The sequence below is a fragment of the Calidris pugnax genome, unplaced genomic scaffold (assembly GCF_001431845.1).
Source record: "Calidris pugnax isolate Ruff unplaced genomic scaffold, ASM143184v1 scaffold349, whole genome shotgun sequence".
Classification (NCBI taxonomy): Eukaryota; Metazoa; Chordata; class Aves; order Charadriiformes; family Scolopacidae; genus Calidris; species Calidris pugnax.
The window spans coordinates 1,704,390-1,718,589 of NW_015091088.1; the positions used below are offsets into that span (position 1 = coordinate 1,704,390).

General features: G+C 41.2%; 1 protein-coding gene across 2 annotated transcripts in view; it reads right to left on the bottom strand.

Moving 5' to 3' along the window:
* Positions 1 to 182: 182 nt before the first annotated feature.
* NUP54 (nucleoporin 54kDa) overlaps positions 183 to 14,200 on the bottom strand; it is a 14,780-nt gene continuing 762 nt past the window's right edge. Inside the window, exons 2-13 of one of the 2 annotated variants that reach the window (XM_014957860.1) lie at positions 12,306 to 12,467; positions 9,867 to 9,950; positions 9,626 to 9,760; positions 8,692 to 8,921; positions 6,254 to 6,441; positions 5,352 to 5,548; positions 3,579 to 3,633; positions 2,915 to 3,008; positions 2,323 to 2,430; positions 1,814 to 1,933; positions 1,352 to 1,462; positions 183 to 1,013 (exon numbers count right to left, since the gene is read on the bottom strand). In XM_014957860.1, coding sequence (XP_014813346.1) covers positions 885 to 1,013; positions 1,352 to 1,462; positions 1,814 to 1,933; positions 2,323 to 2,430; positions 2,915 to 3,008; positions 3,579 to 3,633; positions 5,352 to 5,548; positions 6,254 to 6,441; positions 8,692 to 8,921; positions 9,626 to 9,760; positions 9,867 to 9,950; positions 12,306 to 12,467 — 1,613 coding nt within the window. In that variant the 3' untranslated portion in view covers positions 183 to 884. The remainder of the gene's footprint in view (positions 1,014 to 1,351; positions 1,463 to 1,813; positions 1,934 to 2,322; positions 2,431 to 2,914; positions 3,009 to 3,578; positions 3,634 to 5,351; positions 5,549 to 6,253; positions 6,442 to 8,691; positions 8,922 to 9,625; positions 9,761 to 9,866; positions 9,951 to 12,305; positions 12,468 to 14,200) is intronic. The other variant, XM_014957861.1, reaches the window with a different exon arrangement.

Below are 14,200 nucleotides of genomic sequence, written 5' to 3' on the forward strand. Positions count from 1 at the left end.
TCTAAGGGACGTGACTTTGTATTTTAGTTTGGAGACTGAGACTGCCAAGCAGATCTGTGGCAGCGGGTTTGATAGTCTGTACCCACCATGCATGGAGGGGAGTGAAGTGCATTAACCTGGAGTTGTTAGTAGTTTCACTTCTTTGCTGATGTAGCTGAGAAAGAGCCAACACCATCCACAAGTTATTACAAAGTCAGACTGAATTTATTACTCTCTGGCAATTAAAAAAAGGCAGAAGACAATGCCTAGACATTCTGTTGTTACTTACGGGGCAGCAAAGCTTTGTATAATTCACATATGTAAAGTGATAAACCATAACCTTCAGATCCTTGCAGTCCAAAGGAATGACAAAACTGGAAACATCAACTTCCTGTAGCTTGCCCCAGTAAACTACTTGTATTGCAGAGACAGACATAGTTACAGCAACATACATATCTGTAATGATTTAAATTAGCTGTTTACATAATGATGTTATTTGATTGTTTTGACAAAAACAGAGAAGCAGGCTAAGCTTTCCACAACTCAAGTCACAAGTGGAACAATTCCCTCAGCACTGCATTTCTAGGACAATGCTGTTGTAGAAAAAGGAGAAAAAAAAGAAAAAATGTACAATAGTACATATAGTTTTATAGTAAACCAGTATCTGAACAGATTCAGTTTTCCTTCTTTTATTAAAGCATATACAGCTTTATAAAATATAAACCTTCCAAAGGTCAAGTTCAAAAGCTTTGAAGAGGCTTTGCTAATTCTAAAGGTAACAGCCAAAATACCATTGCTCCTTGAAGATATGTGTTTTATTTTACCTCAACAGTTTTAGCCTTGGAAGGTGAACCACGAACTTGAGTAACATGTTTGGTGTGAGCCCAGCCACAGCATCCACCATGTCAACTGAAGACTCCTCCTCTGATGGGAATGCTCTCGTTCAGCCCATGTTCTATAAGTTTGATGTCCTCCAAGTCATCCTTTATAATGCTAATTAGGTGACTCAGGCCTTCTTGCTGCTGCTTCAGATGCTGCAGATAGTTTAAAAACTCACATGAGCATAGCTCAGCTTCATAGATTCTAAGTAACATTTCTCAAAGGTGTTGTATCTGGTGGCCAGGGCACATAGAAAAGCCTGGCATAATTTCTTTGGAAGAAGGAAAAAAGTATTTTCTGCACTAATAGCCTAACTGCATAGAGTGGCTTTGTACAACACCTTGCTGCACTGTCACCGAGAACAATAAAAATGACTTAACCATCAAACAATTACAAAAACATTACATTCTAGATACATCTCCCAAGTTATGCATAGCTGGCTTAAATTATGAAGTTTAAAGAGTATCCCAGGATTCTACCCAGTAATACTTACTTGCTTGATTTCCCTTAAGAGGTCTGCATCTATGTAATAGCGCTCTTCAGCCCGCACTGCTCCAAAGTGGTTTTGCATCCTGATTTGGGACATGAGCTCATTCAGTCTGCCCTGAGAAAAGAAACAGGCTTAAATCAAACACAACTCATTTACATCTGTCAGAGCTCCAGGACGTACCACTCCTTAAGTCACCAAGGCAGGAAGCATTGCCATTCCATTTTAAACTTTTTTTTTTTTTTAAAGACAGGCAAAAAGCAAGCAACTTCAATACTTTTAAGAACTCAAAAAAATACTTAAATACCTCTCAGTCATGCAGCAAAGAACTTGATGATACAACCTTGTAACACTACCAGACTTCTCTTGTGAAAGCTTTCCACAACAAGTATATATGCACAATTTGCAAAGCTTAGATTCTTTTGTGAGGAAAAAACAACGGTTGGCAAATTTCTATTAACTACTCACCTTGAACTGTGTAGGTGCATTAAGTTCACATTGAATTGTATCTAACTGTACACGAAGCTGCTCTTCATCTGCTTGAATGGCGTAACCGCTTTTCCTTTGGATCTCCTGCTTTATTAACACCTACAAAAGAAGCCTTTGAGGTTCATTAGAGAAGACTTTGCCCACCTCTTTCCCCACTGGCCCATCCACATGTATTTTTGCCCTTCCTCCAGCACATCTCTCAGCAGATTTGTTCTGTTGCTTAGTCTGCTGCTCTGAGACCTCAGGGCAGTCCCACAGCTTCTGAGTAAGTGAGAGAGTAGGTTCCCAAAGCAGTAAGACAAACTGTGCACATGATGCTTTCTGTTACAGCTCTGCCTGTTACTTGAAGCAATACCATTTAGATGAAATAAGAATTTCATTTTCAACATGTGCCATGCACAAGACTGCACAGGTCATCCTGCCCCCTCAGTTTGTTTTCTGGTACAAGATTGTGTGTCAGAATGAGTTATTTAGACTATCTGGGTTACCTGTAATGTTCTGTGAGAAAGCGCCATCAGCTTCCTTTTGTACTGTGCAATTTTTGCCATAGTTGTTGTTTGGTTTTTCTGCAGCTCGCTGATATCTTCTGATATTATCTGCAGAGGAGGAGATGGAGTCAGCTGGAAGCCATAAGAGTTTCTAACAACAGAACACATTAGTCCTAATTTGAAACCAGGAGTCTCAGTCCAGCAACTTAGCATCCTCACCAAATACGTTTTCATTTCAGAAAGCTTTTTGCTAGACCCCTACTGTTCTGGTTTCTATTTATTTTCATACGCAACCAGGATTTTCAGAAGGCATCGGAAAACTGGGTGCCCAAATTAGAGTCAGTACCAATGCAACTTATTCCAGCTGGTTTGAATTAGCCTGTAACAACACTACAAGCTTGAACCTCTGCTTGGGTTTTGGTCAAAAAAATATAACCAAGGACTATATTAAGAAATAGTGATAAAGAGTCACAGCCCCACGCACATAGTTCTGATTTTAGTTTTCTACACACAGGAGGCACCGGGGGAGGCTCATTTAATAGCATATCCCTTATCAACAGAAAGCAGTCATGATGAAGATAAGAAACCTTACATCTAATCGAGTTTGATGCTGTTTGGTCATCTGATCTTGGACCTTCAGTCTTCTCAACAGTTCCTTGAAACCCACCATTGGCACAGGAATAAGCCTACAAGAACATAAATATTTCTTATGACACATTTTTATATTAGACACATGGTATGAATTAATAATTATGAATATAGTCTAAAGTTACAGATGATCTTGACCTATTCTAAATTAGGATAATACATAAGCATATCTTGTTTGCTAAGTTCTACAGTCCTCACTATTCCTAACAACCTATTCCTTTTTCATAAAGAAACCAGCCCAAGTTAACTGTAACCACTGGAGGGTACAAGGGTACATCACTTTCAGCTTCAGGAATAAAGAAAAAAAGCATAATGGTTGCAAACAAACAAACAAGTAGTCACAATAGCTAGTCCATATAACGGAGGACACCACGACTAGAAGTGATGCAAGTAAGGCTCTTTATCCTGACAACCCTTAAGCACCTAAATGGGTAAAGGGATTAGACAGGCATTTCTAGTAATCCTCGCTGCTTCAAATGAGATCGGCACTTGACAAATTTATTCTCTACTAAGTTTTTTTTACAAGTAACCTGAAGGGTACTACACAATATTATATTTCTCCCCTTTCCAAGTCTTTTTGTAATACTCAGACAGACTACTAGACTTACTTGTCAGGATCAGGATTGTCAACTTTGGCTTGTTCCCATATAATAGGATCAACACCTTAAAAAAAACCAAACAAACAAGTTGTTAGTATGGATAGATCTGAATAAATATCATATCTTACAGCTGCTAAGCAGGAAAAATGCTAGGAAATGTAGACCTCTGAACTATGCCAGCATGAACAACTGTTATATAAATTTAGGTTCATTAAACAAAGGTAGTTCTTAAAAGTTTTGTTTCTGGGCTCTGGCAGTAAATTCAGTCCCAAAGGCTGTAAAGCATTTCCACTGGTTTGAAAGGAACAACTCACAGCTGATCAAATTGGACAATCCATACTTAAAAGGGAAAAATTCCCATCTTTTCTACTGTATGCTACACTTGGGTGATCTTTCCTCTTTAAGTTGCTTATTAAAAAAAAGAATAAATTAAAAAAAATCAGTAATTAAGTGATCAAAGTACCAAAAGTTTGCAAAATAATCTCAGTAGGAATTACTGTGGTTGCTAACAGGATTAGTCTAAGGATTTTATCTGTTGACAGAACAGTTGCTTGTTTTGCCATGACCTGTTTCAACAGGTAAATACGTAAAATAAAAGCACCATAATTGTACACGTACTTTAGCAACATGATACAAGTTATTACATTCTCCAAACTTTACTGGAAATCAGATCAGTGTATAAAATGCACATACCTAGGTATGTTAGGAAAAAACCAAGACAACACTGATAGGGAAACAATTGACTTTCTGACCAGAGAGAGACATGCAAAAAAGGGGAAAAAAAGCGCTGGTGATTTAACAATTTCAGGACAGCTTAAAGAGGAGACCAGAACAGTCAGGTATAACAATATTCTTCATCGCACAACACTCCAGGTCATTCCTCATAAAACTTACTATTTTTATACCAAAATTCATCTCTTGAGGTGTGATTGCTTCTCTAGAGCTCAGCACCAATACCTCTTCTTGCACATCTTACTGCTTGGTTAGCCAGCCTGCAAACCTGGCTTCCTTCTTAGTCAAGCTGCACCCAACCACTGTTACATAGGCCTTATGATACACCTCCAATATTAAAGAAAGCCAATGTGCTTATGCACAGAGCAACTACTTCTCCCCAATGCAGCTGGAAAACACTGCTGCTTGTCTCTGATTTTTCTGCAAGAGTAGGCTGAGTTCTTTTTGCAATCCAGATATCATTACTATATTTTTAAACACTATGGTCTTACTGAACACACTACATTGTGTCTGCTGGAAACGAGAGACTGCTTTCAACCCACTGCAGGGAGTTCACTGCAAGTACTACATGTGATCCTGTATAGACTTAGAGAATAAGGTACAATTATCCTATGAAATGGCATGAACAGCACCGAACTACTCCAAAACAAAGCTGTATACATCCTATCTGTGGACTCATATACAGGCTAAGTGACTCCCCCAAAATTAGGAAGTGAATATAGGACGTGATTATTCTGATATTTTACTTTTTTTTTTAATTAGACAAGTTGTAGTGATATATGATGACTAAATCACGTAGTATGATGTTGTGTGACATATTACTAATAATCATAGAAGATACATCGTAACTGTCTTGGTGGAATACATTGCACTTCAGTGGGGAAACTAGCTGTAATTAAATCCACTACATCAGTATGTCAGGGTGCCCTGGAAACTCTTGTAGTTTTAAAAGGTGTTTTCCAGTGGGCCGACACCTGCATTTTTCCCAGAGACCCAAAAAAGCCCCAGCAGAGGCCCAACTGTGACCCTGTGCAGCCCCAGACCACATACCAGCAGGAGGGTTCTGGAGGAGCTGTTTGACTTGTGCCGGGGACAGCTCTGTTCTGGCCATGGAGAGGCTGACCCCCAGCTGCTGCAGGGATGATTTTATGTTGGCTTGTTCAAAGTGGGCGTAGAGGGTTGTTGCAGGAACTCTCCTTGACGTGCCGTTGGGTGAGCGCTCAACAACGTAAATGATCACTTCTGTCCTGCACGCGACAAGAGGCATACTGTCAGAAAAAGGTCAGCAGGGTATAGAAACTAACACGATAAACAACCCCAAATCAAAGTTACCACTTCTCCCAGCTGACTTAACTTCCTTTAGCTAACTGAGGTATAAAGTACCAGTAAATGCAGGGTTTAACACAGCAAGGAAGAATGAGAAGAGCTGTAAATTCCCTACAAAATTACATTCTCCCCCCTGCCAGTTTTAACAACCATATTATATGGTGATGCTAGTACTACATTAAGAAAAACCTAGAACCTTTGGTCTTTAAAACAGAATGAAGAAACTGTGAGAGAGCAAGAAACAGAAATGTCAGTGTGCCAAAGTACTTCAGGCAGACTAGGCTGAGGCCTCCAAACAAGTGAAGAATACCTCACAGTATTTATCCCACCCTCATGGTTTGCATCCTCATGTCCAGTTTTTGGTGCTGAGCAGGGTCTGGAAAAGCCTATTTCCTGAGCTGAGGTCCTCAGCTGTGCACTCCCACAAAAGCAACTAATGTACACAGGAAAAATACAGGACTTAATGCCTTAAGAAAAAGCAACGTGAAGGAATAAAAGACAGGAAATCAAACTCAGGATGAACAGATCTAAAAACAAGGAGAAAGGAAGACAGAGTGGACTAAGTGCCAACCCTTTATAACATGCAGTACCAGATAAAAACACAAAACTGTGTAAAGTTCACATACTGGTCGTCTGGCATTGTTTTAACACCTTCTACGTTGACAGTGAGGGTCTGGTTTCCTCCCAGAATTTTGTGTAGTGATTCTACAAGCTGCTGCTGCTGGCTTCGTATCTCTGTTTCTTTTCTGTTGAAGACCAAGACCACGAGGCCATCTTCATCTTTGTTGTTGGGCATTAAACTGTAACCCACAGCCTGCAAATGAATGAACAAAAACCAGGGATCTATTACTTAGCAAAGGCATATCTATGTGGCATGAAGCATGAAACATTACTAGAGTTCCAGAAGAGTTTTACAACATTACATTTCCAGATGTCTGAATGAAAAACAGTTAGTGACATAACTTAGTTAAAAGATAAGGCAACCATAAATCTTTATGGGTTTCTTAGCATTTTCCTACTGTAGATCCAGACAGTTTGCCTGGCAGTATAAGCCGAAACATGGACATAGAATATTTCTACTAGCTAAGACAGGAATCAAGTAAGGCTCTCCACACGAGAAATCGCGACAGCCAATTTTCCTCATGTTACCAAATGTCAAGGTTTCTTTGTACAACTGCTTATAAAATTTAATGTTAATCTTTATCCTTGCTGTGATAAAGCTGTAGTAAGGTTAGATGTTTAATTCAACATCATAATCTAACACAGGAACACTTGATGCCATCTGTGTAAGTAACAGCCTTCCCTTGTGTGAGTTCAGCTGAAGAGAGAAATGGGTTGGGGGGTGTGCCCAAGAGCCTGGTCTTTGTCAGCAGAGGGTAATTCCCTGCAATGGTGAGCCTTGCAGAATCAGCCTTCTGTGATTGGGCCATCCTGTCACAGAGCACAACAGTGGCAACTAAGGAAGAATTTAGTTTTAAGCACGTCCCTTTCACTTTCATAGCTGTGAAAGACGCCCACACTGTTGGGTAAGACTTGCCAGTACACGGAAGACTAAATCTCATTATGTGCAAAGTAGTACTAAGACCACACATACACGACTCCTCTGGTACTTCTGTTTAAAATAAGTAAATAAATCTTTCACAATTTCTTTATGCAACTAATTATTTTCAAACTGTAACAGATGTTTTACTCCATTGTGGTCCTTCAAACAACAGCCTGTATCACATACTTTAGAAGCACACTTTTCTTGGTTCTGCATGCTTCTCATTTGTTCTAGAGCTGGAATTGTGTTCAAGTGGACTCCTTGAACACCTGTGAAACCCTTCAGGTAATGCTTCATTCTTAATAGACGTCTGATGCTTACAGAGGCAATTATCCAAACTAGCTTATGACACTTTGTTCCCATACCTGAGTCACCAACTTCTCCACTGTTTTTCTTAGGCTTCTGCCATTGCTGGCATACATTGAACTTTTCAGTATTTCAATTAAGTTACTTGAATTCATAATGGCATTAGTAATACTCAAGTCATAGAGACAAAGGTAAACCTAGCATGTGGCATTGTCTAACCTGAAACGAAAACGTCTTCTTTTGGTAAATGAAGCTCTACAATAAGCAATTTTGCATCACACAACTTATATTTTGCAATTTTTCAAAGCCCAAAAAGCTCTAAAGCCATTTCAGGAAATAACTTACAAGAAAGCTTTCAGGTACATTATCAACAAAATATTCAAAGTAACACATAAAATGGTAATACGACAGAAGCCAAACATTTGTTACACAGTCGCTGCAAAGATTTCATAAAAGTGTCATGATGTGCATAATAAAAACTAGCCTTAATTAGGTATTAACCTACATTCAGGTTAGAAAGTTTGCACTTCAAAGAATCAGCCTGGGAAAGGAGGGTATCACCGAGCCTGACCCAAATCCACTTTCAAGTCTGAAGCTTAGCATGAAAGTCAGCAGGCACGAGATTTGCAGAGGATGAAGAGCTACATATTCTTTGTTGACATGAGAAGGAAGATCTGGAACTGCTGACGATATCATACAAGTAATGGAGTCAGCTTTAGCACTGGCAAGGATAAAGGCAGAAGGCAGCTGAAGGCCAGTGTATTTATAATGGTATGCACGGCTCACAGAGGGTTTTTCTAGCGTAGGCAAAACAATGAAGAAAGACCCTGAAGTTCTTATTCCTGATGTTAACATTTTTTTCAGATGGGATGATTATTTAGTTTCTCTGATACTGTAACCTACACAAGTATACATTGAAATTCATTTCCAGAGATCTGCTCCAACCACACACACGCTAATCTGAATGCTATAATAGAAAAAGGTTAGTTTCATGATTCACATAAGCACTCAGTATCTAGTACCTCAACTACATCCAGATTTCCAGCATCCTCAGACCTTTTAATTAGCATACATCAGAACTGTGTACACTACCTGGAAAATTACTGTTTTGGAATACTATTAACAGGAACAAAATCTGATTTACCACTCATGAGACACTCAGCCAGCAGAGTAACTGCTTCAGAACTGTTTGTGGGCAGCTGAACAATTCCATACCTTAAACCTGCAAAAGGGGTTTTCCTGCGTGAACTCCACTGGAGCAATGTTATTGTTGAAGTACCCTTTGCCTGTGCCCCAGAAGGCCTGAAGCTGGTTCCATTTTGCCAAAATAGCATCTCTCTCATCTCCTAAGAGTGTTGGAGCTGAGAGGGCACTGGCTGTATTGATGAGCTGGTTCGACTGGGCAGGCGTCTGAGCAGGCTGGCTGAACAAGCCGCTTCCTAATGCTGTATTGGATGAAGAAAACAAATTAACTCCTTTACCAACCAAGACCGACTCACTTGCTAGAATGTTCCATCTGTGTATCACTGGTATCATGTTTTTTCACATTTTGAGAAGCAAAATAAATGCACAGAAAAAATAAATCAATATCATATGTTTTTTAAAGGTGTCCTTTTAAATCCAATCTTCATCAGCAACAGAAGTTCCTGAATGCTGATTTAGAGGAGAAGATTTAATCTTTTTTCTTTAAGTAAGACGTCTATATTCACCCACAACATCATCTGGCCCCTTCAGTATCTAAATCTGAAGGGTACATTTGTTATTATAAATTCAGCAGATTCAGAGCCTGCAGCTGGTCATTATCCAACTCACATTTAAACTAAACTCAACACTGTTTTTCTCCCCCTTCTAATAATGCCATGACTGCCAACATCTATTCCATAACTACTCTTCCTACCACTGCCAAACCAAAGGGTGAATATTGTCGGAAACTCAGGGGTGAAGCCCAGAAACTTGCTTGAGCTCTAGTTTAAGAGAAAGGCAAGAGCTGCAAACATAGCCAGTTCAAAAAGCAAATTTCTGAGAATTTTCTACTAATCAAGAGATAAGTGTAACAGCCTCCTTTTATAACATACTTCTGTCCCACTACTTGTGGGCCTGTTGCAGTCTTATGCTTTCATTGCATAAATGAAGAGAAAGAGATACTTACTGGTCTGTTGCTGCTGGGTACCAAAGCCTCCAAAGCCTAGCCCAGTTCCCAACCCACTACCCAAGCCAGTTCCAGTTCCTGTGCCAAAACTAGTACCAAATCCAAAGCCCTTGTTCTGGGTAGCACCAAAAAGCCCTGGGGAAATAAGCAAAGAATTATTGAGAAAAAGAGGAGAACAGTACCTGTGAAATGCAAAACATTATTGTGAAGGGCAAATACTTTCAGGCTGGTGCTCTCTTACCGCTGGTGCCTGTATTGGTGGGAGCAGAAAAACTGAATGCTGGTGCCGCAGTGGTGGTAGTTGTCCCAAATCCTCCAAACGCACCTAACAAACAAAGTTTACAAGTAAAGCTGACAGCATGTTGTGAGTGGCAGCTGTGCGTAACACAGCAATAAACTGCACACTTCAAGGGGTGTTATGAGAAGAGATGTTGACAGATGGATACATTATGTTACGAGCATGTAGTTCACATCGATCATGGGTATTGAGTTCATCGTCCAAGGAAATGGGGGGAGAAAACATGAACCAGAAAGCCAATACATCCATGGTGTGCCAAGAAAGCAAAAAATGAAAAGCAGCCGTTAACTAACACCCTGTTCCTCTACCAGCAGGACACACTTTCCTTAGTGACAGACACAACTAATCATAGTATTTCTTAGGTTCATACTCAGGAACACTTCTAGTCAACGTTGGTGGTAAGTGTTTAATAAATGATCTGATGTTTTGTGAGCTTTTTAAATATTCCTAACCTCTTAAGAGCAAAAATAGAAACATATCGAGTAAAGCCAAAGGCTAGGGTGCACAAAATTGCTGTGCCTACATGGGAATGCTGACACAGCAACAATTTCTTTCTACACACAGGTAAAATTCTATGAGGTTTTGGTTTTGTTGGTGTTTTTTTTTTGTTTGTTTGGTTGGTTGGTTGTTATTTTTAAGCTTAGTTTGCCTATCATCCTCCCCATAAAATCTCATTTTGAGGTTCAACCACTATCAGAGGAAGACAAATACAAAAGCAATCAGCCTTTCAGGATTTTGGGGAAGACCAGTCACTGGCTAGCAGGAGGAGACCTAAATGAGGGCCTGAGCTCTAGTATGCCAGAGAAACCCCCAAAAACCCATCTTCCCATTTGCCCCCCCTAAAAGAGGTGTCCTGACACAGGGCAGCTACCAGCCTGGACAGCCTCCAGCGCGTGAGGCTGCACAGGTACTGGATGCCACCCCATCATCTCTTTGCTATGGTGGTGCCAATGCACCATTGGCCCAAAGTGCAACCTATGGACATCTGACTAGCCCTGGAGTTTTCTCCCTTACATACTGTTTTTACATGCATTCAAATGCAGAAAAACAGTCTGCTACAAAGGATTTGTCAAACAGATGCTGCCACTGCTGACTCACATGTCAATAGCAGAAAAAAAAGTCGCTTCAGACCTACTACGCTTAATGTCCTCTAGTATAAATACAAAATAAAAAGCTTAAACCACAGCTGACATGCAATTGCATTTTATTTTCATTCAGTAAACACCTTAATGCGAGCAGATGCAACACATTGTCCTCTACAATATTCAAGTTTCAGTCCTACCAGCAAGTGAGAAACTCTAGCAAGACTACCATCAGATGACACAATTTTTAGGTAGTTTCGTACTCATGGCAATTTAGTCATCTGGATCTGAGTGCAAATTGCTAAACGAAATTAAGTATCCAAGGTCTCTTCTGCAGTAGTTCAAATTCTGCCACAGAAATACAGTCCAATAGTGTTCATGCCAAATAAAACCAGGATCCTCAAGTGCACAAAACAGGTAAGAAAACGCTAACACAGGGAGCAATGACATTGTGGAATGAATATAATTCCTATACGAGCAGCGGCAACAAGACCCCACAGGCTAATTCTACATGCGTAAAAGCATTAGAAATCCATACAGTTAAGCATTTTTATACAAAATAGAGAAGATTTAACTTGAAATTGTATCAGCTGATCCCTCGGAATTGTTGGACCTACATGGGGCCATGAATGGTTTTCTTAATTAATATCCAGCACACATATCACGCACAAGACCCTCCCAGAAGAACAGTGAATCTCTTAACGAGAGCCTGGGATGCGTGCTGCTTCAGGGTGCAGAAAGGCATTCAGGAAACAGAGATCACAGCGAGGGCTGTTCATTTTCTGCTGATCGTATAAAAGTTGTTTCTCCACAGAAACTACTGAGGTGTAGTGCATTCATGACAGCCAATGGAAGGCCAATGAGGAGACACAGGGGAAGATGAAAAACATGACTGCAGTAGTCCAAGAATCTGATGTCAAGAAACGTGGTGTTAGGGACCAGCTCTGCAATTGGTCATGATTGCTTGGATCTGAACGGAGAATTGATGTTGCCGTTTTGCTAGGTAATTGAGGCTTAATTTTTGACTGGGTCAGACTGGTAGGTTACCACTATTCATTTCCATTTCAGAGACTATTTGGTATGTGCCTATTTTTCCTCAACAGCTATTTCTTGAGAATTTAATAGGCAAAAAATCCTACAAGCCTATGGCTCTCAAACCCATTCCACTTTCAGGGCTTTTATTTCCAGTCTTCACTGGATATGAAGATTAGTAGTAAGCACAGATTCTCAGTTAGGAATGTAATTCTTGGACCCCTGCTATTAACATTTATTACAGAACAAGTATTTATGCATTATCTACCTGCACTTGCCAGACTGTTACCAAAATTGAATGGCGGAGTTGAGGTAGTGGAAACACCGAAATTCCCAATATTAAAATTCACTGCAGGATTAGCAGTTAATCCGAAACCCCCAAAATTAAACCCACTGGCAGTGGAGTTTGTAGTTTCAAGCCCACCAAATCCTGACAAGCGGGAAGCAGAAAGAGAGCAAGGTAACATTAGTTCTAAGTAAAAGGTAGGTTCAGAAAAGAAAAGCTAAAATATTTTTCCATCACCAAGGACAAGACAGGCATAGCTAAAAACAAGAGTAAGATATTAGCTGGCATTAAACATTATTTATTGAACACAAGGACAGTTAAAAGCTTTCTGTTGAACCCACTCTCCCTACATCACTGCTGTAGGCATGTTATTTTTCAGCTAACGCTTTTCCCATCTGACTTCAAAGCTATTTATGAAAAAATCCGCGTATTTCAACATTCCCATTAAAAGTAATTTTAACCACCTAAGATAGCTCGATACAGCTGCATCTCTACTAGTGTAACTGACAGTAGCATAGTTATTTCATAAGCTATCAGGAAGGCAAGAATAAACCATTTCATGCTAATATCATACCCACATATGATTGGCAATAGCAGAATAACCACAAAACACAACTCCAGCGACTGAGGCACCATGCGTACCTCAAATACTCCAGAGCAGACTTATTCAAGTTATATTCACAAAATCTATCGTCTCCAGCACCTGCTGGAGTCTTACCTGATGCATCCAGGTTTTCCAGTGCTAAGAGAAATAAACTAATACAGCAGCTCCCCAATTCCCTCCCCAGGAGTAGCTGAGAACAGGTTCACGCTAGACAGGCAGACAGACAATTGGAAGTCCCAGGGTGTGATCCCAGAATTCACTCTACTACTGGCCTATGAGCACAATAAACCTTTTAACAGTGTCCAAGCAGTACAAGATTATCTTTTACTTTAAGATGGGGCCAGAAAGTCTGTGTCTAAAACAGCCAGAGTCGGAGGGAAAGCCCACACAGTATAGCCCAGGCTAACTGCAGTGAAGATGAGGCCTGTCCAAAAGGCTTATTCAGAGTGTCTACTCTAAGAGCCAACAAAGAACTATGTTACCAAGTGAGAGTAAGGCAGGCTCTGGCTTACATTTGACCAAGACTGACAGTCAATCGACAGCACCAAAAGAGTAAGAGGGGAAAAGCCATTCTTCCTTTACAAGTTAAACACTGTCCTTTACACTGCTCAAAAATTAACTTTCAAGTGCATCTCATCCACGCAGAAACTTTCCTGCCATAAAAGCAATGAGCTGAGTGAGCCGGCAGCACGAACCAGGCACCACCGTGCATCACCACAAGTGCCCCAAGAGCGACTGACTCTCATTTCGACGGGATGAAGTAAGCCCTGGACGCCTCCCGACACGGACCCACCACCACCGCGCAGGAGCTGTGCGGGCGGGGGGAATTAAAGAAAAAAAAAAAAAAAGAGAAAACACGAAAGAAAAACCCCGGTGGGGGACACCGTTTGACCGATGGCGAGAAAGCAGCGAGGGGAAGCTCGTTATCTCACCGGTTTCCCCGAGAGGAGACGACCAAAGACCCACCCGAGAGCAGCTCCGCAGGGCCGTGCCTCGCCGCGCTCCGTGGGACCGCCCGCCCGCCTCTGAGGGGACGCGAGTGGAACTGAGGGAGGGGGGGGCTCGCGCGCCTCCCGCCGCTGAGGGGACGGCACGCGCGCCTTCCGCCGCTGAGGGGACGTGGATCTCATTGAGGGAGGGGAGGCACGCGCGTCTCCCACCGCTGAGGGGACGGCACGCGCGCTTCCCGCCGCTGAAGGGACGTGGATCTCATTGTGGGGGGGGAGGCACGCGCGTCTCCCGCCGCTGAGGGGACGCGGATCTCATTGGCGGG